Below are 22483 nucleotides of genomic sequence, written 5' to 3'. Positions count from 1 at the left end.
GGCGTAGAGGGCATGGGTAAGCCAAGACCTCAGTCTGTCACTCACATGGAGGCCTGATAAAGTATTGTTAGTCTGAAATCGAATGCAGTTGAGCCACTCTGTCCATAACGACACATAAATATCATGTCAGTTCAGGTCAGGTAGCTCAATAGGTTTAAACCATAAAAGACTGCAGTATTATAATTGTGTTACGTAACGCCGCTATACAAGAAATGACAAAGATTGCATGACTGCATCTAATATGATTGGTTATTGTCAGTTTGAATTAGTCAATAAATAAATGTACTACATATTCTATATGGACAAATGTTTTGGGACACCTGACTTTTCAAGCCATATGTGGTTACCTACTATAGAGCCCTGACTTCAACCCTATTGAAAACCTTTGAGATGAATTGGAATGCTGACTGCACACCAAGCCTCCTCACCTAACCTACATCAGTACAAATCTCTACAAACACACTCTAAAACAAAGAACATCGTTCCAGAAGATTAGACAACACCAAATTGAGACTAAATGTGGAATGAAATGTTCAAAAAGCACATTCGAATCTTATGGTCAGGTGTCCACAAACCATATAAAGTCCATGTAGTATACTATGTATATAGTGTACCGTAAGCTGCACAGTTTGGTTTAAGTGCATTAAAAGCAAAAATGTAGATTTTTTTTTACAAATTTCTCAACAGTAGGTATTATTATAGTTATTAGCAGTGGTTCCAAGTCCTGTAAGGTGAGGCTTCCACTGATTGGACTTGTATGGGCAGCACAAGACTGGACTGAGATCCAGTTAATGACTGTGTTTCAACTTACATATAAGATTTATGATCAGTGACACCTGCTTGGTATAAACTTGGTTAATCATACACATGACTTTGATCGTACAAAATCCCTGACATTTTGTTGATATAATTAACAATTAAAACATAAAAAAAAATTGATGTGCTCTTCACCTGTATCCTTAGTCCATTCTCAGTGCCGTTTAACAAAATGATGCTTGAATAAAATCTATATTGTTATTATGTTGTAAAAAATCTAAACTCAACATGAATGAATCAACTGAGCTTCCAAGAAAATTCACATTTTATCCGAGTGTGAGCACAACGTTACATTTTACTTTAATCAAGTGACCATCAAACCTCCACCCGGTGTTTGCTTCAGACCTGAATTTCTTTCCATAAAACTTAAAGAAACATTACAGAAATCATGTTGAGCAAGTCAAAGAACTGATTTTGCATTAGATAAAATTTAGAAAGAGACATGAGGAAATCTAATATTGTAGTATCTGACATGACCAGTTTGAGCATGTGGCTTTAATGTGGTGGAACTCCAGGTAGTTGCCCGTGCAGGAGGTACGACCGGGGTGCAGGGGGTCGAGTGTAAACAGGTCTGCGAGACAGATTAAAGCTTAATCCTTGACCTGAATTATGAATATGTGGTGGGGGAGGAGGAGGAGCAGTAGGAGGAGGAGGTGGAGGTGGTGAGCAAGAACTTTGTTCGTTGATAATGCTTTTGTCTTTTTCTGGAGAAAGAGGGAAAAGAAAGACAGATAATGTGAGTCAGCTGAAGTCCATTTTCTTGTTAATCTTAAATGTAACGTGTTTTAGGCATGTCATGTATTTGATGATTTGTTTGGACATTGTGCAAATTGTAAATAAAAACAGAATGCAATAATTTGCAAATCTCATAAATCCATATTCTATTCGCAATAAAGAAAAAACCCATAAATAAATATGTAAATATTTGGACTAAGATTATATACCATTTTAAGGAAAAAAATAAAGTCATTTTAAATTTGATGGCTGCAGCGAGTCTTAAAAAAGTTGGGACATGTAGCATCACATCTGCTGTCTGTATACAGAATTTGCTGTAGTTTTGGGGGAGGAATGTTGCCGTATATGTGTCTGATACAGGATTTTAGCTACTCAACCGTTCTGGGTGTCCATTTTTGTGTTTTTTTGTTTCATGATGGGCCAAATGTTTTCAATATGTGAAAGGTCTAGACTGCAGGCAGACCAGTTCTGCACCCAGACTCCTGCTATTGTAATAGATGCAGTATGCATTTATCGGTCTTGCTCAAATACGCAAAACCTTCCCTGAAATAGACATTTTCTGGATGGAAGAATTCATGATCTAAAACATGTATATACCATGCAGAATTGATGAAGCCTTTCCAAATGTGCCAGCTGCCCATTCCACAGATACATCAGATATGCAGCTTTTTAAAACTGAGTGCTGCTAACAAGCCAGATGATCCCTATCCTCTTTAGTCCGGAGGACATGGTGAAATAAACATTTTTATTCATCTGACCACAGAAAAGTTTTCCACTTTTCCTCAGTACATTTGAAAAGTGCTTTGGCCCAGATAGGTTGGCAACATTTCTGGATCATGTTCTCGCATGCCTTCTTCTTTAGATGATAGAGATTTAACATGCATTTGTGGATAACATGGAAAACTGTGTTCACAGACAATGATTTCTGGAGGTGTTTTAAACACAGTGTAGCCTGAGGACCTCGAAGATCACAGGCATCCGGTATTGATTTTCGTCCTTGTCCCCTCTGCACAGAGATTTCTTTAGATTCTTTTGATGATAACGTTTGATGATATTATATACTGTAGATGACAAGATATTCATTTGTTTTGCAATTTGGTGTTGAGAAACATTATTCTAAAATTATTTCACAATTTGTAGACACTTAAAATTTGCAAATTTGCAAATCATTGCACTCGATTTACATTTTACACAATGTCCCAACTTTTTAAGAATTGAATTTGTAACAGAATGTTTTTTAGTGTTAGTAGAAGTATTAGTAGTCATCGCAGTAGTAGTAGAAGTAATAGTAGAACTAATAATAGTAGAAGTAATACTTCAAGAGTACTACAATAATATTCAATACCAATCAGTTCAAACTAAATTCCACTGGCTTAAGCAATGGCCCAGAACTCCAGCACAGCAAAGAAAAGTTCACACTCACTGTCCATACCATCTGAAGGTAACGAATTGTTTCCCTGCATGTCCGGTTGTTCTGTGGAGGCCATTTTTTTGGCGTTCTCCATATATTCAGTCGCTTTCTTTATTGTAAGTCTGGTCCGCTTTATATTCTCCTCACCTTGCTGTATTAATTTTTTTAAGAAATCCAACACAAAAAACACAATAAATAGCAGGGAAAAAATTATAGCTACAGGATAAAAAGACAAAAAGATTTGAACATAGAGCAATGAAGTGGATAAAAAAAATAGCAGCAAGAATACAAATGCTACCAAACCATAGTTTGTGATGTGTTTTTTCTACAATTCGGACTAAAATGGTTGTATGAGTCACACTGAACTTATTTTCTGGCCAAAATCAGTACTCATATAACTTACATTCCGCATTTTCTTTCTCAGGTGACTGTTGGCCTGCTTGTAGTTCTTAGAGATTTTATATAAGTAATAAATGATGAGGCTGAAACAAACAAACAAAAATAAAAATGTTTAAGTATTTCATTTTTTTTCTTTCTATGAATTAAAAAAAAGTTTATTTTTCTAATATTACTACAACATTTTGAAGTGTCTTATGTTTTATTATAATGTTATCTCCAGGTTTTTTTAATAGCAAAAAATTTTAATAATTTTACAGTTCTGTGCAAAAGTTTTGCCACCCCTGGTCAAATAAAATTTGTTGTGCCGCTTTTCTAAAAATTCGCTTTTTGTAACCGTTTTTTTCTTTCTTACCAGTACAAAAAAATTGTCAAAAAATTATTATTTCACTAAAAGAAAATCATATTACTAGAGGTGATCAAACTTTTACTTCAAACTTTATTGCATTGTTTAAATATATCTATATTGTGCTTTTTCTGGTTTTATATCATTAATCACTGATATGTCTCAACACCGGCGCTTACACCAAAAGCAGTATGAAAGGCAGGACCAATCCCGGGTTTAAGATGAGGTTGACCACTTTTTTTAACCAGTATGGAAAATCCAGTTCCAGCGTCTCGGGGACCACATCGTAAAAGTGGTCTTTGCCACTGAAATATAAAAAGTGTTACAGCCAAGTTTGACTATTTTTTTAGGTTTTAAAATAAAGTTTGTATTTTGAAAAATACTGTGTTTTATACAATATATTGACACATCTGTTAGCACAAAGTTGGAGATACAAAATGGTGTGTGTGTGTGTGTGTGTGTGTGTGTGTGTGTGTGTGTGTGTGTGTGTGTGTGTGTGTTCCAGAGTCTTCAGTCACATATATCTAGTGTTTAGATTCTTCTTTCACATTGTTAGTGTTTTTAAAATTTGTTTAAAAATCCTTTGAAAATGATGACGTGTGTGTAGAGTATAATAATTGAGCACTGCATTTTGGCGCACCCTAGTGGTAGATTATATAAGTGGCTATATGCACACTGTGCTAGAGAATTTCTGTTCTTATTTGTTTTCTTCTGAAGACTCAGCTGTCCATCATATACTACATTAAAGCGACTGAACTAAATATGGCCTTAAGACTTTTTGAGTCATACTGAAGGTTGCGTTGATCTTTGAGCACCTGAATGGCCCGCAGTCAAAAGATGGGCGCATGGAGACGAGGCTGAAGACTAGGGGCATTGTGGAGAGGAAGAGGATGACCAGCAGAACGGTCATGTAGAAGTTGCTTGAACGTGAGGCCTTGAAGATGCGCACGGGAGGGATGTTGCAGCACAACACGGCCCAGGCTTGGAGGTACATGAATGTCTGCAGTCTGAGCAGGTTGATTGCAGGAAGACAGGGGGCGAAGAATGTCCCAATCCTGAAAAACGCACACGATGCTTTCAAAAAAGAAAGAGCTTTTACACATAGAAAGTTTTAATAACAAAGATTTTCTTACCAGATCATTCCTTGGTTGAATATGAGGCTCAGAGCATTTCCGCTCAGATCAAACTCGGAATAGCATGGCTGCAAAGAGGAACAACCTTGTGCTTAAGTAGGATACAGGGAATATATATACAGGTGATCACATTAGGATAACAAACAGAGCTGCATTTTAGTCTCAAACAGATGTTCTTGAATATGGTCAAATAGATTTTCTATAAACAATTTCTATACAATTAACTATTATTTTTGATGGGTAGATGTTATGAGGAAGAAACCTTATGAGGAACCAGACTCAAAAGGTGAACCCATCCTCATTTGGGTGATATCAAGAATGTGATTATAAATCTTAAAAACAATACAAAACTACAATGAGCGTAAGGACTACCATGAGTACCAGAGTGAGAGATTATTAGTAATGTCTTTTTTACAGTCTTTCCCAGTCAGTTGACGTTATGGAACCAGGAGCTACTGAGCAACTCAAAATAGTTCAACATTTGAGATCATCACAGATCCAACACCAGCTTCTCCATGCCAGACCCTTCAAACACTCAAAGAGTTATAATGTCCAAACTCTACATGAAGTGGGATCCAAAACATAAAGTGGGATCCATTTTGTTCTCGAAGTTGATGCATTAGAAGCGGAAAAAATGGGTGAGCGTAAGGATTGAAGTTAACAAGAGCCAAATTGTGACGGCTAGATGACTGGGTCTCCAAAACTACAGCTCTTGTGGGGTGTTTGCAGTGGTCAGAATCTATCAAAAGTGGTCCAAGGAAGGAACAGTTGTGAACCGGTGACAGCGTCATTGATTGCCATTATTTGGTAAATTGTTGTATAAAAATAAGCAGAAGACTTGGACTTATTAATGGAAAATGGATGGTAAATGGAAAACAATCCCACCATTCTGCCCCTGATCGTGTTCCCATTGCATCACGGCTTGTCATGGTTTATTATTTAATCACTCATATCATTGTTTATTGATTATTTATGACTGCATTGGTACATGTGAATATTTCAGTGATTCTTTTTTTTTTTACTTCTAATGTTTATTATAGATGTTTGGCCACTTTGTAACACTTACAAAGGTGTACTCCAGGTCCCAGCACCAGATGGGGTTGACGTATCGAAGAAAGACTGCTCGGGCAAAGTCGTTGATCACCATCACAGAGTAAAAAGTCACGGTATCTGTTAACAGCATGCGTACAAATTCCTAGGATAGAGCAAATGAGAGTGATAAAGAAAGCGACTTAATAGACTATTTCTGGATTATACAGATGTTTAAATCCAGTGGTGGATAGACAGTAATGAAGTAAAAGTAATTTGTTACTGTACTGAAGTAGCTTTTAAAGTTAATTTGCTGAAGTATTTCCATTTGGGGAGACTTTTCCTTAGTAACAAATTACTTCAAAAGTAACAAATTACTTCGCTTCATTTCAAAGTCAAATATCATACTTTTTACTCAACTACATTTTGCCATAACACCCCTGGCTTTATTTTGGGTTCATGATCATTTGAATGAATTTCAGTCAGTGTTTGGCTCATTAATATCATTCTATTAATATATTGATTTGCTAAGAGTAACATTAGAGTTTTTTAATGTTGATTATGAGTGTTATGACAAAAAATGATAATAAGATCATAATAATTAATAGTATTTTGGATACTTAAAGTGCATTTGAAGGCGAACAATTTTGTTTGAAGATGTTAAGGTTTCCTTAGGGAGAAACGAGGATGGACAAGATTAGAATTGAGTTTATTAGAGGGACAGTGCATGTAGGACATTTTGGAGACAAGGTGAGGGAGGTGAGCTCGAGATGGTTTGGACATGTGCAGAGCTAGGGACATGGGGTAAATCAGTGGGAGAATGCTGAGAATGGAGCCACCAGAAAGGAGGAAAAGAGAAAGACCAGGGAGGATGTTTGGATGTGGTGAGGGAAGACATGCAGGTAGTTGGTGTGACAGAGGCAGATGTAGAGGACGGGGGTGTGGAAAGCCGAAAGAAGAAGAAAGTTTGAAGGGAGCACTTTTACTTTTACTGGAGTAAAGTATCTCTACTTTAACCTAAGCACATGGTTTGTGTACTTCATCCACCACTTTTTTAATTTCGACTTTAAAACAGACATACCTGTCCCACCAAGGTCTCCCAGCAAGGCCCTCTGGGAACATCTGCAGGATTGATTATGAAAGTTGTATTTTCTGCTAAGGACTTGTTATACATGGCCGCCTCCCATATGGTCAGGTTATGCTTTGTTTGCTCTTCTGCACCCCTCTGATAAATAAGCAAACAAACAAATACCCGCCATGACCAAAAGACCATAAAATGAACAATGTTGAAGGCTGAATAACCTCCTCACATGACCCCTAGTAAAGGATTATCTGGTTTATTTCATGACCATTTGGCAGCATTGACAAATAAAGCTGTAATGGACTACCATGGACAGCTGACACCTAAAATGTTTGATATTCTTCATATTATTGCGTGGTAGTCAGTTCACAGCAATTCCAGAGTTTAATCTTTTTCAATATGTTTAAATTGAATATAACCTTTTATGGGCATTTTTTTTCTTACCATTATAAAGCCATTTTGTTCAAAGAACATTCAAATTGTGCATCATTGTTTTGTATAGTCTAATAGTTTAATGCAGCTCAAAGAGACATGTAATACCTTAACCTGCAGTTACAAATGTATAAATAATGTTTTGATATTTCAATCATCAAATCTTGCATACTGGCATTTGAGATTATAAAAAAGAAAATGAAGATACTTTAAATGTTAAATTGAAACCGCTAGTTGTTGTTTCATAGATGAATATATGGAATATATTCACCTATCGTATCATTTACTTCCACTCTTCTGGGAAGATGTTCCACTAGATTTTGGAGTCTGCTTGTGGAGATTTGGGCTTATTCGACTCAAGGGTGTTAGTAAAGTCAGGAACTGTTAAAGGTTCAATATGGTTGAAATCAGTGCTCTCTAGCAGGCCACTCAAGATCTTCCACAAACATCCAACCCATGTAAAGACATCTCATCATGTGTAGATGCATAAAGCTCACAATGCACCCAATACACCTGAGACCGAGACAACATTATTTTTGATGTGCTCATGATCTCGTTTCAATCAATTCAAGATTTTATGCAGATAACACTCAAATAAACCAAAAGCAGAAATTGCTCCCCTGACTCACAGAGATGTTGATCTGGTCAATGATGCCGATGAGAAAGCTGTAAAGGTTGCCCGTGTAAAGGGCAAAGACACGGCCCATCTGCCAGCGCATGTTAATACGTGGGTGATAAAGCTCCAAATAACTTATCGCATCAAACATCATCGGACCGAAGGTGCTCAACATTGACATCACCACGTTCACCTGACCACAAAAAAAAAGTATGTTAAAATATATGCACAATTTTAGGCCATATTTGAGATTTTATGTCCAAACTTTATATTTTCTTACTTCATTTCTTTCCCACCAACTGAAATTGTCCATCCCAAGCTTGAAGAATTTTCCAGACCTGCGCACCACAAAATAGATCAGATAGCCACTTCCTACCAGGATGATGATGACCAGGATGTTGGACAAGATGCGGAGTATTACCAGCTTTCTGAAATTTGGCATTTTTCTGAAATTCTTCTCGTCCACAATGATTTCCTTTTGAGAAAAAACATTTGCAAAGACATTTGAGGTTCTCTCACACACACACACACACACACACACACACACACACACACACACACACACACACACCTTAAAGGTCATGGTATTGGAGGCAAACTTGCTGTCAGCCGCCTCCGGGTTTCCGATCAGGTAATCCCAGCCAGTGAATATTCTCAAGCTGTATTTATAGTTGTTGTCATCTCCACTTTCTTGCCCTGCATTGTAGGCCATGCTGTGGACAAATGTTTTAGGAAAAATTGACCACCAGTTGGTGCAATATACTATTTTTGTAAAAGTGGAGTAAGTAACCTTGGTTGGCTTGGTGCTAGCCTTCCAGATGAACAATGTGTTAACAGACAATTGTACAAAAATTGGTGTAAAAAAAAATTTATTTAGTGGCCAAAAAATTTTTTTTCTCATTCATCATACACTCACTACCCTATAATGAGAAAGTGAAAACAGAATTCTAGAAATGTCTGTAAATTAATAAAAAACAAAGAATATATTTCACATGTACATTACAGTATTCAGACCCTTTACTCCGTAGTTATTTGAAGCATCATTGGCAGAAATTACAGCCTTGAGTCTTTTTGGGTTTGACACAACAAGCTTTGCCCACCTGGATTGGGGGATTTTCTGCTATTCTTCAGTGCAAATCCTCTCAAGATGGGGACCGTTGGTGGACAGATGTTCTGGTCTCTCCAGAGATGCTCAAAAGGCTTCAAGCCAGGGCTCTGGCTGGGCCATTCTAGGACTTTCACTAAGAGTTGTCCCTATACCATTCCTGTGTTGTCTTGGCTGTGTGCTTAACGTTGTTGTCATGTAGGATGGTGGACCTTCGACCCAGACTGAGGTTCTAAGTGCTGTGGTACAGGATTTTATTGATAATATCTCTCAACTTAGCTCCGTTCGGCTTTTCTCCGAACAATTGCCAAGCCACTGCGCTGAAAAAAACGCTATGCCACCATGCTTACTGTTGGGATGGTTTTGGGCAGTTCATGAGCAGTGGTTGATTTCGAATTGAGGACAAACTGTTTTGTCAATTTTGTTCCCCACAGCGTGAGACTCTTTCAGTTGCCTGTTGGCAAACTCCAAGTGGGCTTTCATGGTTTTTGCACTCAGGAGTCTCTTTCATCTAGTCACTCTGCCATAAAGCCTAGATTGTTGGAGGGCTTCAGTCAATTCAATTCAATTTATTTTTATTTGTATAGTGCTTTTAACAATGAACATTGTTTCAAAGCAGCTTTACACATTATCACCAGCGACTGTGGTGTGCAAAAAACTCCCCGAGATGGCATAAGGAAGAAAACTTCAGAGGAACCAAACTCAAGAGGGAACCCATCCTTATCTGGGTTGCACCGAATGTCCATTTCAGTGATGGTTCTCCTTCTGGAACTTTGTCCTATCTCTACACAGGATCTCCGAAATTTAGGGAGAGTGACCATTGGGTCACCTTTCTTACTAAGGCCCTTCTCCCCTGATTACTCATTTATTAGAAGAGTCATGGTTCTTCCAAACTTCTTCTATTTGAGAGTTATGGAGGCCACTGTGCTCTTAGGAATCTTCTGTGCAGCATTTTTTTTTGTAGCCTTCTCCAAGATCTGTGCTTTGCACCCATCCAGTCTCTGAGCTCTGCTTCCAGTTTCTTTGACCTCATGGCTTGGTTTTTGCCCTGATATGCATTGTGAACTGTGAGGCCTATAGAGAGGTCTGTTCCTTTTCAAATCATATCCAATCAATAGATTTTTCCACAGGTGGTCTCCAGTCATGGTGTAGAAACATCTCAGCAACAATCAAGAGAAAAGGGAGGCACCTGATCTAGTTTTCATGTGTTGCTGCATTGGGTCTGAATACATTTTTTAATGTACAGACTTTTCAAGTTTTAAATACTCTGGGCATGGCCATGGGCAAATCTGGATGCTTTATGCAAATATACAGGTATGTTTATTATTAGTAAAACCAAACTAAACATAGAGCATGAGGACAGAATATTCTTGTAAATGTTTTACAGTAATTGCGGTGTTTTAATTCACATAAATCATCAGGACACCAAACAAAGCTTCTGCTATGTTTCCACACAGACGGTTTTAAGTGCCAGATGTGTACATCATAGCAGATTTTGGTGCTTGATTTGAGACTTCAGTATCAGTAAAACAAATGTTTAGTGATTAAAAATCATTTTCCGGTGGAGTTTATTATTATTATTTTTATTATTATTATTATTATTATTATTATTATTATTTCTTATATCTGTATAAAAAAAGAACTAATGACTAATGAATTTGCATACATTTTTTACAGCCCAAATATGTATTATGCAAACGTAATGTAATATACAAACACGCACATATTTCTTCGGTCTTGGATTTATGCTTTCGAACAAAGAATAGTATGGATATACGATGTAAAAAAAAAAGGAAATAATGACTCAAACTTACGCTTTCACGATCACCAGGTAACCGTAAGCCACACTGGTCAGCCCAACCAAAAAGTAGCACAAGGGCATTCGAAACTTGATCCAGCCAATTGTCCTCTGGTCATTGTAGTAGCCAATAAACAAGACGGTATACTTAAGGTAACCCTGTAAAAAACAAAACAACAAACACAATGTAAGTGGGTTGGTTTAAGATTATGCTAATGAGCTATTCATGATCATTATGGTTACACAGCGCAAGAGTGCACAAAATTGACAACAACAAAAAAAATAGCTGACCGAAACGTCCCATAGGACTTCGAGGTTCATAGCAGTGGGTTCTTCTTCTTTGGAGACTGTCTTCCTGGGTATACTCCCAAAGGGCTTCCCAAGTAATGCCTGTAGAGAGATTATGGCCTAGAGATTTATTATACAGTTGATTACAACCTTTTATATAGGTCTCTACTAAATAATACAGAAATGTGAATTTTGGTTTTGGAAGCCAACACCCAGATATAGCATGGCATCCGTTTTTTATCCTCGATTTTAACTTCTGATAACTTTCATTTCTATAAACATAGTAATAATCGCTTACATTGTCGGGTCATTCATTTACACTCGTGATGTTGCGGCACATGGTAATTCCAAACCCCATGTGATTTTCTTTCCCTTGATGTGTGTAGAACGTTTTATCACGGATTGTTTGGTTGGCTTTTGTGAAACTCTGAGTAGATGTCTTGTCTCTAGACCCGGCATAACTCTTTCGTTATAAATATAATATAAGGGTCCATCCATTGAGGTTGTTGAACATCCTAATATAAATTGTTTCATTACCCAACCTTCCATATTTTTCATAAAAATATCTATCTATCTATCTATCTATCTATCTATCTATCTATCTATCTATCTATCTATCTATCTATCTATCTATCTATCTATCTATCTATCTATCTATCTATCCTTGGAAATACCTTAAAAATACTGAGAAGTGATTAATGACCACTGATAGACATGAAATGTAAATGTAATTCCTTACTGTACTTAAGAATCTCTAGGCTCTAACTTACACCTGTGGTTTTATTTGCGCAATTTGTTTTAAGTAGTTTTTGGCTTATAATCATTATTAATCACCATTTAAATAGATATTAATCAGTGTTTGACTCATATCGTTCTATTAATAGATCAATGTGCTGAAAGTAACATTAGAGATTTTCACAGAAACTGAGTGGATTAAGCAAAGTATCTTGTAATACAAACTATGATTTATTATGGCTACAATGTTCCTATTATTTTCATTGGGGCATTGGGGAAGTAATAGTTTTAGGGAGTTTCGGATGACCCAAAATACTTTTGGGATGACTTTTGGGATGAAAGATAATGGGTTAACTTTCAGAAAATGGTGCTTAAAATACTGTACATTCCAACCATTATTAAGTATTCAGGGAGATGGCAAGTCTTTGTATTTGGCCAGTGGCCAATGTGGATACTTTGCTTTGGTGTTGTGAATAGTATGAGAATACTAAAATATTTGGCGTTGTGTTGCTTCAGATTCTTTTTATCTGTCGATGCAATATGAAAGCCATAGTTCTTCTCAGCAGGTTTGAGTTTATGGAAAACTCTGCAAAAGCATTGGGGTACATTTAGGTCTGGGGGCCCCCCAGCTACTGAAAAGATGCCCCTACACCTTATTTGGGATCAGATGTTAAAAAGTAACTTAGCTAGCAAATGGATCAAATGGAATACAAAGCCAACATGTTCCTTACCTCAGGAATCATAACAAGCCCAAACGACAGGCCAAAGGAAATTAGATTTATGCCAAACATCCATCGCAGCAATATGAAGTAGGATGCCACTGAAGAGCCAAAATGACCTGACGGAGAACACAATTACATTATCTGGGAAGATTCACAGGTCACAATGGTCTAAATTTAGCCAAAAAGTCTTTCATTGTGAATAAACTCATTATTGAGTAGAGGTCAACCAATTTTATCAATAGCTAGGTTGGATCGAACTTGCCGCTAAACGATTTTAAAATGGATGCTGGATAAAAAAAAAAATAATAATAACACTCCATGTAAAATAGTAATGAACTTACAATAAAAATAAAAATAACAATTTACTGAATCATGAAATTGTGCTAAATGAAATAAATAATATATTAATTAATATTGAGGGAAATAAAAGATGCATACAAAATAAAACACTGTAAACTAATGAACAGTCACATCCAAAATGAATGTAAACAGCACGCGGCCTCTAGAGGGCGCTCTCGTACTGTATATCGCAACCCAGAAAAACTATCGGTACGGATTTTTGCTGATAGTTTCAACAATCAACTATAGATGCCAATTAATCGACATAAACAGTGAACCAGTCGACCTCTTTTATTGAGTTCTTTAAAAACTTTTTGACTGAGGTAATTTCTCAGGAGTAAAAAGGAATGAGCAGGAGAGCACAGGTCGAGCGTACTTTCAATTTTCTTGATCTTCATCTCCCATAGAACACAGGCTGCCTTAAAGTTCTTGAAACTTCTTTGAAACTTGACCCATATCTGAGGGTCGCAGCAGTCCCGTGTTCCATGTAACACCACAAAACAACTCCATTAGGAAACATAGCAATGTAAATGCGTTATATATAGACAAAAGTATTGGGACAGCTGATTTTTCTAGTACTATGTGGTTCTTCTCAAAACGGTTACCATAAGGGTTGGAGGCACACAAGTGTACACACAAATCTCCACACATTCTAAAATCCAGTGGAACATCTTCCCAGAGGATTAAAGTTTGTTATAACTGCAAATGGGGACTAAATGTGGAAAAAAAATCTTATAGTCAGGTGTCCAAAAACCTTTGTCCAATAGTGTGTATATATATTTGAAAAAGAAAAGTATTAAAATTGAGATCATTTCTACCGACCCTCGAAATCATGACTTTGCAAGCATAGAGTTTCCTCCCTTCTCCTTTTCCTATATGCTCCTCATACTTCTCTATAAACGCTTGCGCCTTCCTGTGTCGCAAGAAAGGATAAAAGAATAGTTCAATGTGAGTTTTTTTTGTTTTTTGCAATCATTTAGGTCGCTAATTATAGGTGTCGGAAAATAACCCTATAATCACTACATTTTAGTATAGGGTTTGTGATTGTGTATATATTATTTAGCTTATTGTACATGAGTCAGAAAAAAGTGTGGGTGTGTTAGTGTTACCCCCTCACATAGCCCAGCATAGCATAATGAGTGTGTGTTTTGCCAACAAAACCCGAGGATGCATGAAATCCGCATTGGCTCAGGATGCAGCCATATTTGTGTCCATAGTATGTGATGAACCTGAGTACAGCCAGTTTCTTGTCCATTGACCAAGGTTTGGCTCTCAGCGTGGTGATGCGCCTCTTCTTCCTGTCTATGGTTTTCATCAGTTTCTCCATCCCCTCCTCACTCAGCGAGTCCACGTCGAACTCTTCATCGGATGAAGAGCTGCCATCAGAACTAAGGAAAAACATCAAAGACAGATAAAATAAAACATAACACAAGTTACCGTCTGTATGTAGATAAAAACATGTACCACATGTTCTTTCTGCGTTTGCATGGGTTTCATCTGGGTTCTCCAGTTTCCTTCCACAACTCAAAAACACATGAAATTGCCCCTATGTACAAATGTGTGTTTGTGTGTATGTACAACTTGAACCACAATAAACTGTTCATTAGATTTGAACACAAAGTTGGACGGACACATTTGCATAGGATTTCTTTGGATGTTGTAGCATGAAATTGTCCCTTTACTTGACCCAAACCTGTTCTAGCAATGTCCCTGTGCACAAAGCCTGCTCCATGAAGATCTGCTTCACATGGGCATGACTGTGTGGAGGATATTGAGTGGCCTGTTGTAGAGATCTAACCTCAAACCTATTGAACACCTTTGGAATAAATGAGAATTCTGAGGCCTCCTCACCTACATGTCTTTGTGGCTGAAATCACAACTCACTCCAAAATCTAGTGGAACATCTTCCCAGATTATTCTAACAGCAAATGTGGACTAAATATGGAATAGGATGTTCAAAAAGGGCCAATATTATTAGTCAGGTGTCCACAAACTACCATTTATATAACGCATCTGCAAACGAAGATGAACAGTATTTTATTTACATTTATTAGCTTTACATCTAAACCTTACCTTGTTGCTATTATCCTTCTCTTTTTGAACTTTGGTCTATCCTTTTTCTCATTTTTTTCCATCTTCTTTTCCTCTTTCTTTGCTCTTTCTTTTTTTTCGAACTCCTGCTGTTTCTTGGTCCTCCTGATCTTACTGCTTTTCTTTCTTTCCCGGGGAATCTCCTCCCTCTCTTTTCTTCTCTTGATCCCGTCCCTTTCGTTGCTGCAAAGATAATTCGATTGGTGCTGTGTCCTCAACTCTTGTCCCTTCTCCGCTTTACTCTTTTTTTCTTTCTTCTTTTTTTCCAGCTCTTCTCGCTGTTTCTTTCCGTCCACATTGAGTTCGACGTAGTAGATGCTGTCATTTTGATCTTCTGCAAAAAAAATAAAAATAAAAATAGTTATTTATAGTTATAGGTATTTTGTTCATCAGAATTGTACATTTATCCGTTATTAAGAAACAATTATGTGCGTGAAAGAGACTTAATTAAAAAATAAATAAATAAAGGTGAAAATAAAAAAAATATTTGATATATTTTATTTATATATTTTTATATATATATCTAGATATATCTAAAAGGTCTATAGCAGGCCACTCAATATCTTCAACAAACTCCAAACCTTTGAAATCATATCTTTGTGGTCTTGGAGCTGGCAATGATATCCAATACAATTATGTCCCTCCAACTTTTAACAGCTTGAGGAGGTGCACCTTATGGTTGGAAATGCCAGGTGTGCCAATAATTTTTGTCCATATAGTGCAGTTGACTTTTGGACACATTTCTAATCATGTGTCATCAATTAAAATATCATGGCTTACCTTCATCCACATCAATGCTGACTGTAAAAAAAAAAAAGAGAAAAAAGTCAAACGACAGTTAGGCATACATAACTAATTACAAGCGAATGCACCAGGACATTCGTATTAATCATTTGTGTGAGACGCTACACATTGTAGCTGTTTCTGGAATAACATTTTTATTCATCATGAAGGCATCGATTGTTGCATTAATGTCAAAGTGTCAGTAAAGCTAATCTGCCTCTGCAAGATCCTACTGAAAAATATTTAAAAAAAAATAAGCAAGACTACTTTAAACTATTTTCCTTAAGCTTTTTAGCTCAATAGGTATAAATTCAGAATTAGCTCTTATTTCCAACAATGCTTACATCTAGGTGTGTTAGACAATGTGTAGAAAATGGCAATTTTTTAACTTAGCAAATGTATAGGAATAGATCGCTTTAGTAAATGACAATAAATACCATATTTGGTATTGTTTGCATTTACATTTGTGGCATTTGGCAGACATTCTTATCCAAAGTGACTTGCAATTAAGCAGTTAAAGTTTAAGGGCATTGCTCAAACACCCAAAAGTGTTAAGATGCCAATGCTTATATTTGAACTTATAAAGTTTTGATCACAATAGCAAAATCTTAACCAGTGATCTTTCCAATAACTGCATCGTCAGTCACCAACTGATCAAACCGTTGAAATGCTGCTTATTTGAATTGAAGGTCTGGTAAACTTCACTTGTCCAATCTAAAACCTTCTACTTTTCCCTCCTGATGAAATCCTTATAATGTTATTGTTGCTAATGTTGCTAATAGTGTATTCCAGGTCATTGTTTTGATGTATAGAGGTTTGAGTTCATTCTTCTGCTACCGTCATCAATAAGGGTTCCATCATAAATCATTTGTAATTAGTAATCACATTTCTTGAGCAGCAATGCAAGCCAAAGTCTTGGCACCACCTTCACCCTGCTAGATGAACCAGTTTTGGATCATGAGTAGATCCTTTTCTTCTCCACATGCCTACACTTCTGACCTTTCAATTACTTTTAAAAATGATCTTCTTTATTTCAAAACTTGTATGGCTAATCTTGGCATTTCTTTTGGTATGGTCTCTATCAGATTGTGGAGGTTCTTACTGATGTCCCTGGATGTTGTTTTGGGGGGTTGCTTTTTATCTCGCATTGTTTATTTCATCAACTGCCATTGTTTTTCTTGCCAGACCTGTTCGATGTCTGGTTCTCAGAAAACCAGTGGTTTGATTCTTTTCAGAACATTTAAATTTGCTGTATTGGCAACGCTTAATGCTTGCACAAAGGCTCTGACTGATATATCATCCTTTCTCCCATTGATGTCTTTCTTATCTTCATATTGGTTTGTCTTTTTTTATTTAATTTTTTATTTATTTGATTGATTTATTTGTTTTTAACAAGTGAAGTCCAAGTGAAACCCAAGGCTCAAACCAAGAGTTGACATTCAGAGCTATGCATTATTAAACAGTCAATCTAAAAGGGCACACCTGGGTAACACCCGTCACTCCCATTTTTCTGCTCACTTGACAAATGGGTGGGTTCAAGCAAAAGGTATCATGTTCCAAGATAGTTAATACAGGGTGATGTAAATTATATAAATTCTGGTCTATTGTCTCATATCTGGCTTTTGTTCTCACACCCAAAGGCTCCCAATATTTTTTTTTTACAGGTTTTTGGCAAAGCTTGTACATTTGTATTCTTTGTGTCCAACGTAACCAAATCGTGCATGCTGCAGAGGTTATAGCAAATGTACAAGTGTCAAACAGAAGGTACAAACGGGAAAGTAAATCTTATGGGTCTCGGGTCAGAATCAACTGATGCTCAATTATGCTTCTACAGACTTTCATACATACATACAGTATAGTTATTAATACCACCTAGTGATACCAAAATCCTTTTGAAATCCCTTTTTTAATGTAATAATTGGCTACCCAGCTTAGTTCATTTCAAATTTTCAAGGCATTCCTGAAGACAGTGCAATTCTATTAAACTTCATAAAAGTCATGGCTCTTTTGTCCTTGAGCTTCCAGATTTGTTACTCTTGTAAAAGTACTGTATCTATACTTGGGTTGAATTTTGGCTTACCTTACATAAAATCATTTGACAAATCATTATTAGAACTCAAGTACAAGCCTGATTTGATATTCAATAGAAATTCAATGTGGGTGTCTGAACCAGACTGCGCTCCCCATACACTCACTAATCCTGCAGAACTCGAGAATAATAACAATAAAAAGCAAACACTTACCTTCACGGTTGAATGTGATTTGCTTCTCCCTTGGCATTTTGGTCTTTAGTATCCTATCCACCTGTGTGTATGTGGGTCCAGTACAATGAAAAATCCACGAGACGCGTTCGTTCAAGTGGATGTATGTATGCATGTATGTCTTCATGTATGAGGGGACAAGTGGACCAATCCGTGATCGACTGATGATGAGCAAGGAGCATGACGAGTTAATTTTTCGCAGCCATTGAGAGACTACATCCAGGAACAATAAGCACTTGGAAACCCTAGAGCAGCTCAATTTTTCATCCTGTTAATTATTCAGCACAATTATGACTCCCCCTTTTTTTGAAGACAAGAGGCAGATAATTATTCAGGATGAAATACATGCCCAAGGTGATACAGGACGCCATGTCAGATGATTGATCTGCTGCACCAATAGGAATCTATTTTAACTTATTTAGCGTGAAGAAAGGACTTTATGTAGGCAAAATGGTGAGTCTTATTAGTATAAGCAAGCTTGCCCTAAAACAGAGTGGTAGCTCAGTAGTTAAGGTGTTAGGTTACTGAGTGGAAGGTTGGGGGTTCAAGCCCTGGTATCCCCAAGCTGCCACTCTTGGGCCCTTGAGCAAGGCCCTTAACCCTCTGTGATCCAGGGGTGTCTGGATGTCTGACCCCCAGCTTCTGAGCCAGCTGGGATATGTAAAGAATGAATTTCACTGTGCTATAATGTATATGTGACAAATAAAGGCTTTTCTATAAAAAACAAAACAGGTGACCAGAAAAAATTACATTTAATTCATTCATAAAAAATGTTTTACTTATTTTTTAAGAAATGACCTGTGCATTTCTAAACATAATGTATGCACAAATTTGTGATCACATCTGAGAAAGAACAACTCTTTGGCATGATGAATACATCATCTTCATGTTGTGAGCAGAAATGTAAACCTTGCGACTCTACATCTTTTCAGTATCATCATGAAGAACTTATTGAAAAGGTTTCGGTTTCAGAAATGTCAAAAAACAGCATTAAGGCGCAGTTTATTATTTATGTTTGTATTTTACATGTTTACTGGGCCGTGCAAGAGTATTTTTTATGCCGGGAAGCAGTTAGGAAGTTGTGTTCAGTGCTCCTAAGGAGCCTCTGACATCTGAGAAGCTTCTGAGCCTGATTCTGGCACTGGTAAAGTTGCGGAGACTGGGACTAGTGCTGGAAAAAAAAAGAAATCTGATACTGATGCTGTGGAATGATCAGGAGCTGGGAATAAAACCAAAGAAGGACTTCTACTAAGGAATGATCTAGAAAGTTGACACAGGTTTATCTGGGCTTAAACACACTGACTTGTCTCCATCCCTGAACTTTGTTTCAACTCATCCCAGGAAGGAAAACCTGAGTCAGGTCTGACTCTACCTCATGATCTTTTGGTTCTACAGCAAACTGGGACTCTTTGGGAAGATATAATACTGGAAAAGAATCATAACCTAAGACCAATATCAAATCTCCCCTTCATATCCAAAATTTTAGAAAAGGTTGTAGCACAGCAGTTATGCTCACACCTACTTATGAATAACATTTTTGAAATGTATCAGTCAGGATTTCGGCCTCATCATAGCACAGAGACGGCGCTAGTTAAGGTGGTAAATGACCTGTTATTGGCCTCTGATCAGGGTTTTGTCTCCTTACTTCTTTTGACACCATTGATCACACTATACTACTTGCTAGACTTGAGAACATTGTTGGAATAAAGGGAACAGCTCTCTCTTGGCTCAGGTCTTATTTGACGGATCGCTATCAGTTTGTTGATGTAAATGGTGAGTTCTCCACACTCTCTGAGGTAAAGTTTGGTGTTCCTCCAGGATCTGTCTTAGGCCCTCTGCTTTTCTCTTTATATATGCTGCCTCTTGGAGAAATTATACATAAACATGGTATTAGATTCCATTGCTATGCTGATGATACACAGCTGTATATTTCAGCAAAGCCAGATAAAAGAGATCAGCTTAACAATGTTGAAAAATCTGTAAAGGACATTAGACAGTGGATGCTCGATAACTTTCTTCTGCTAAACTCAGATAAGACGGAAGTACTTTTACTAGGACCACATGCAGCTAGAAGCAAACTTTCCGATTACGTAGCATCTCTGGATGGTGTTTCTGTTTCAGCGTGTACGGCTGTCAAAGACCTTGGTGTGATTATTGACCCGAGTCTTTCCTTTGAGGCTCACGTGAATAATATTACCAGGATCGCCTTCTTTCACCTTAGAAATATTGCTAAAATTAGAAATATGATGTCGTTACAGGATGCAGAAAAACTAGTTCTTGCTTTTGTTACTTCTAGATTAGACTACTGTAACTCTTTACTGTCTGGGTGTGCGAGTAAGTGCATAAATAAGCTTCAGTTAGTTCAGAATGCAGCAGCAAGAGTCCTCACTAGATCTAGGAAATATGACCACATCACCCCTGTATTAATCAGTCTACACTGGCTCCCAATCAAATCTCGCATTGATTATAAAATACTACTACTTACGTATAAAGCACTTAACGGTCTCGCACCGCAGTATCTGAGTGAACTTCTGTACCAGTATGATTCTCCACGCCTACTTAGATCAAAAGGTGCTGGCTATCTGTTGGTTCCTCCAATAATGAAGATTACAGCAGGGGGCAGATCTTTCTCTTATAAAGCCCCGCAGTTATGGAACAGCCTTCCTATCAGTGTTCGGGACTCAGACACAGTCTCAGTGTTTAAGTCGAGGTTGAAAACATATTTATTCAGTCGAGCCTTTAATCAGTAGATTTTTTCTCAGGTAAAGGCTCAGATCTGGAGGGAACATTGATATAGAGTGTTTGGTAAACTGGAATATTTGTATGCTGTCGTCCCCTCACATTCACGCGTTCACTCAGGTTTGTTGATGGTGGTGTAGTGGGTCGTCTCTTATCCCAGAGATCCCTCATGTCTGTGTTGCCTTCTGGTTCTCCCTTTTAGTTATGCTGCCATAGCGAGTCTTGCCAGAGTCCAAACTGCACAGTGACTAACTCTCATGCAACAATAGGTACACTTAATAATCCATATCCTTCTCTTCCTGTCACCCTCTTCTCTCTCTCTCTCTCTCTCTCTCTCTCTCTCTCTCTCTCTCTCTCTCTCTCTCTCTCTCTCGGTTGAGTTAAACATGCTCCTGAGGCTCCCGTGACCACTGTTCCTGCCCCTCTCCCCTCCGTGGATCTTCCCACTTCGTCCAGGCCTGCCTCTGGATAGTGTTCTCTTTGACTGGAGGCCACTCTGTGCAGCTGGGGAAGGTTTGTCATCAACGCCTTGGGTGGTTCCATAAAATTCCGGAGTAAGAACGGGAGCTTTGAGGATGATTGGACTGTAGTTGATGTCAACAGTCTCCTACACTGACTCAGGAATACAGTTCGCTTTTGATCATCATCCCTGTACCCCGCAACATTGTATACCTGCCACAAATGGACATTCGGTGTAACCCAGATGAGGATGGGTTCCCTCTTGAGTCTGGTTCCTCTCAAGGTTTCTTCCTTATGCCATCTCGGGGAGTTTTTCCTTGCCACAGTTGCCACCGGCTTGCTCATCAGGGACAAACTTACTAATAAAGAACATATTCATTTTTAATCACCGCATTATCGGTGTAAAGCTGCTTTGAGACAATGTTCATTGTTAAAAGCGCTATACAAATAAAAATGAATTGAATTGAATTGAACTAACACTGGGGACTGAATTAGAATTGCATTGGGACATGTGGCAAATGTTTAGAAAGGGAGTTTTCAGGAACATTCAGATCTATCGTGTTGTTGAAAAGATCAGGACAAGATGCTGAAGCAGGATGGATCCCTGGATATGGGAGCTGGAGCAGAGCCTTAATCAGACAAAGGATTAAGACTTTAAAATACTGCTGAGGACAAGACAGGACCTGGAAATTAATATGTGGGAAAGAACTGGGCTTTGGAATAGACAGAGGAAGGGAAAAGAAGGCCTGGATTTAACATTAAGGGGTGTCTCAAAGAGATTTGATATTGAGGAAGAAACTCAGATTTGAACTGATAAACCAAGGTAAAGCAAACTCTGGAACTGACACTAGGGAATGTTATAAACCTGGGAATGGTATGGGAAATGGTGCAGTCAGGACTAAAGCTTTAATCTTACAGATAAATCAGCAGCAGCATTACAGTAGCCCCAATGTGTATATGCACATGGTAACGATTGAGGAAAGGGAGTGGCAACATCTGCATTACTCCCACTTTAACCTTACACTCATGCAGAGATTTGGAGACTCAAAAACGACCTAAAACTGTGTAAATTACCAAACACAACCATCAACATGAAAATAAAAAATTAATTTCCAGCAAAATGAAATTGTGCAGTATGCATTGTCGCCACCAAGTCATTGATTGGTGG

At 37.7% G+C, this 22483-nt stretch overlaps 1 protein-coding gene across 2 annotated transcripts; it reads right to left on the bottom strand.

The window, feature by feature from the left end:
* Positions 1-988: 988 nt before the first annotated feature.
* On the bottom strand, positions 989-18636 carry LOC310718661 (transmembrane channel-like protein 1). Of its 2 annotated transcripts, none has more exons than XM_083527580.1 (20): positions 18100-18636; positions 15854-15874; positions 15056-15407; positions 14212-14370; positions 13805-13895; positions 13359-13440; positions 12653-12759; positions 11190-11288; positions 10915-11057; positions 8567-8708; positions 8276-8470; positions 8009-8188; positions 6948-7091; positions 5904-6032; positions 4838-4905; positions 4520-4759; positions 3884-4009; positions 3366-3444; positions 2975-3113; positions 989-1520 (listed from the first exon to the last, which is right to left on the bottom strand). In XM_083527580.1, the coding sequence occupies exons 1-20, from the start codon at positions 18242-18244 to the stop codon at positions 1312-1314; spliced, it is 2850 nt and encodes a 949-aa protein (XP_083383706.1). In that variant the 5' UTR covers positions 18245-18636; the 3' UTR covers positions 989-1311. The 2 variants fall into 2 exon arrangements, with proteins under 2 accessions (XP_083383706.1, XP_083383707.1); XM_083527581.1 differs by having other exon boundaries at positions 2984-3113.
* Positions 18637-22483: the final 3847 nt, after the last annotated feature.

The sequence above is a fragment of the Silurus aristotelis genome, assembly GCF_946808225.1.
Source record: "Silurus aristotelis genome assembly, chromosome: 23".
Taxonomy (NCBI): domain Eukaryota; kingdom Metazoa; phylum Chordata; class Actinopteri; order Siluriformes; family Siluridae; genus Silurus; species Silurus aristotelis.
Note: the sequence above shows the minus strand (reverse complement) of the source record. Positions and strands in the feature narration are given on the sequence as shown.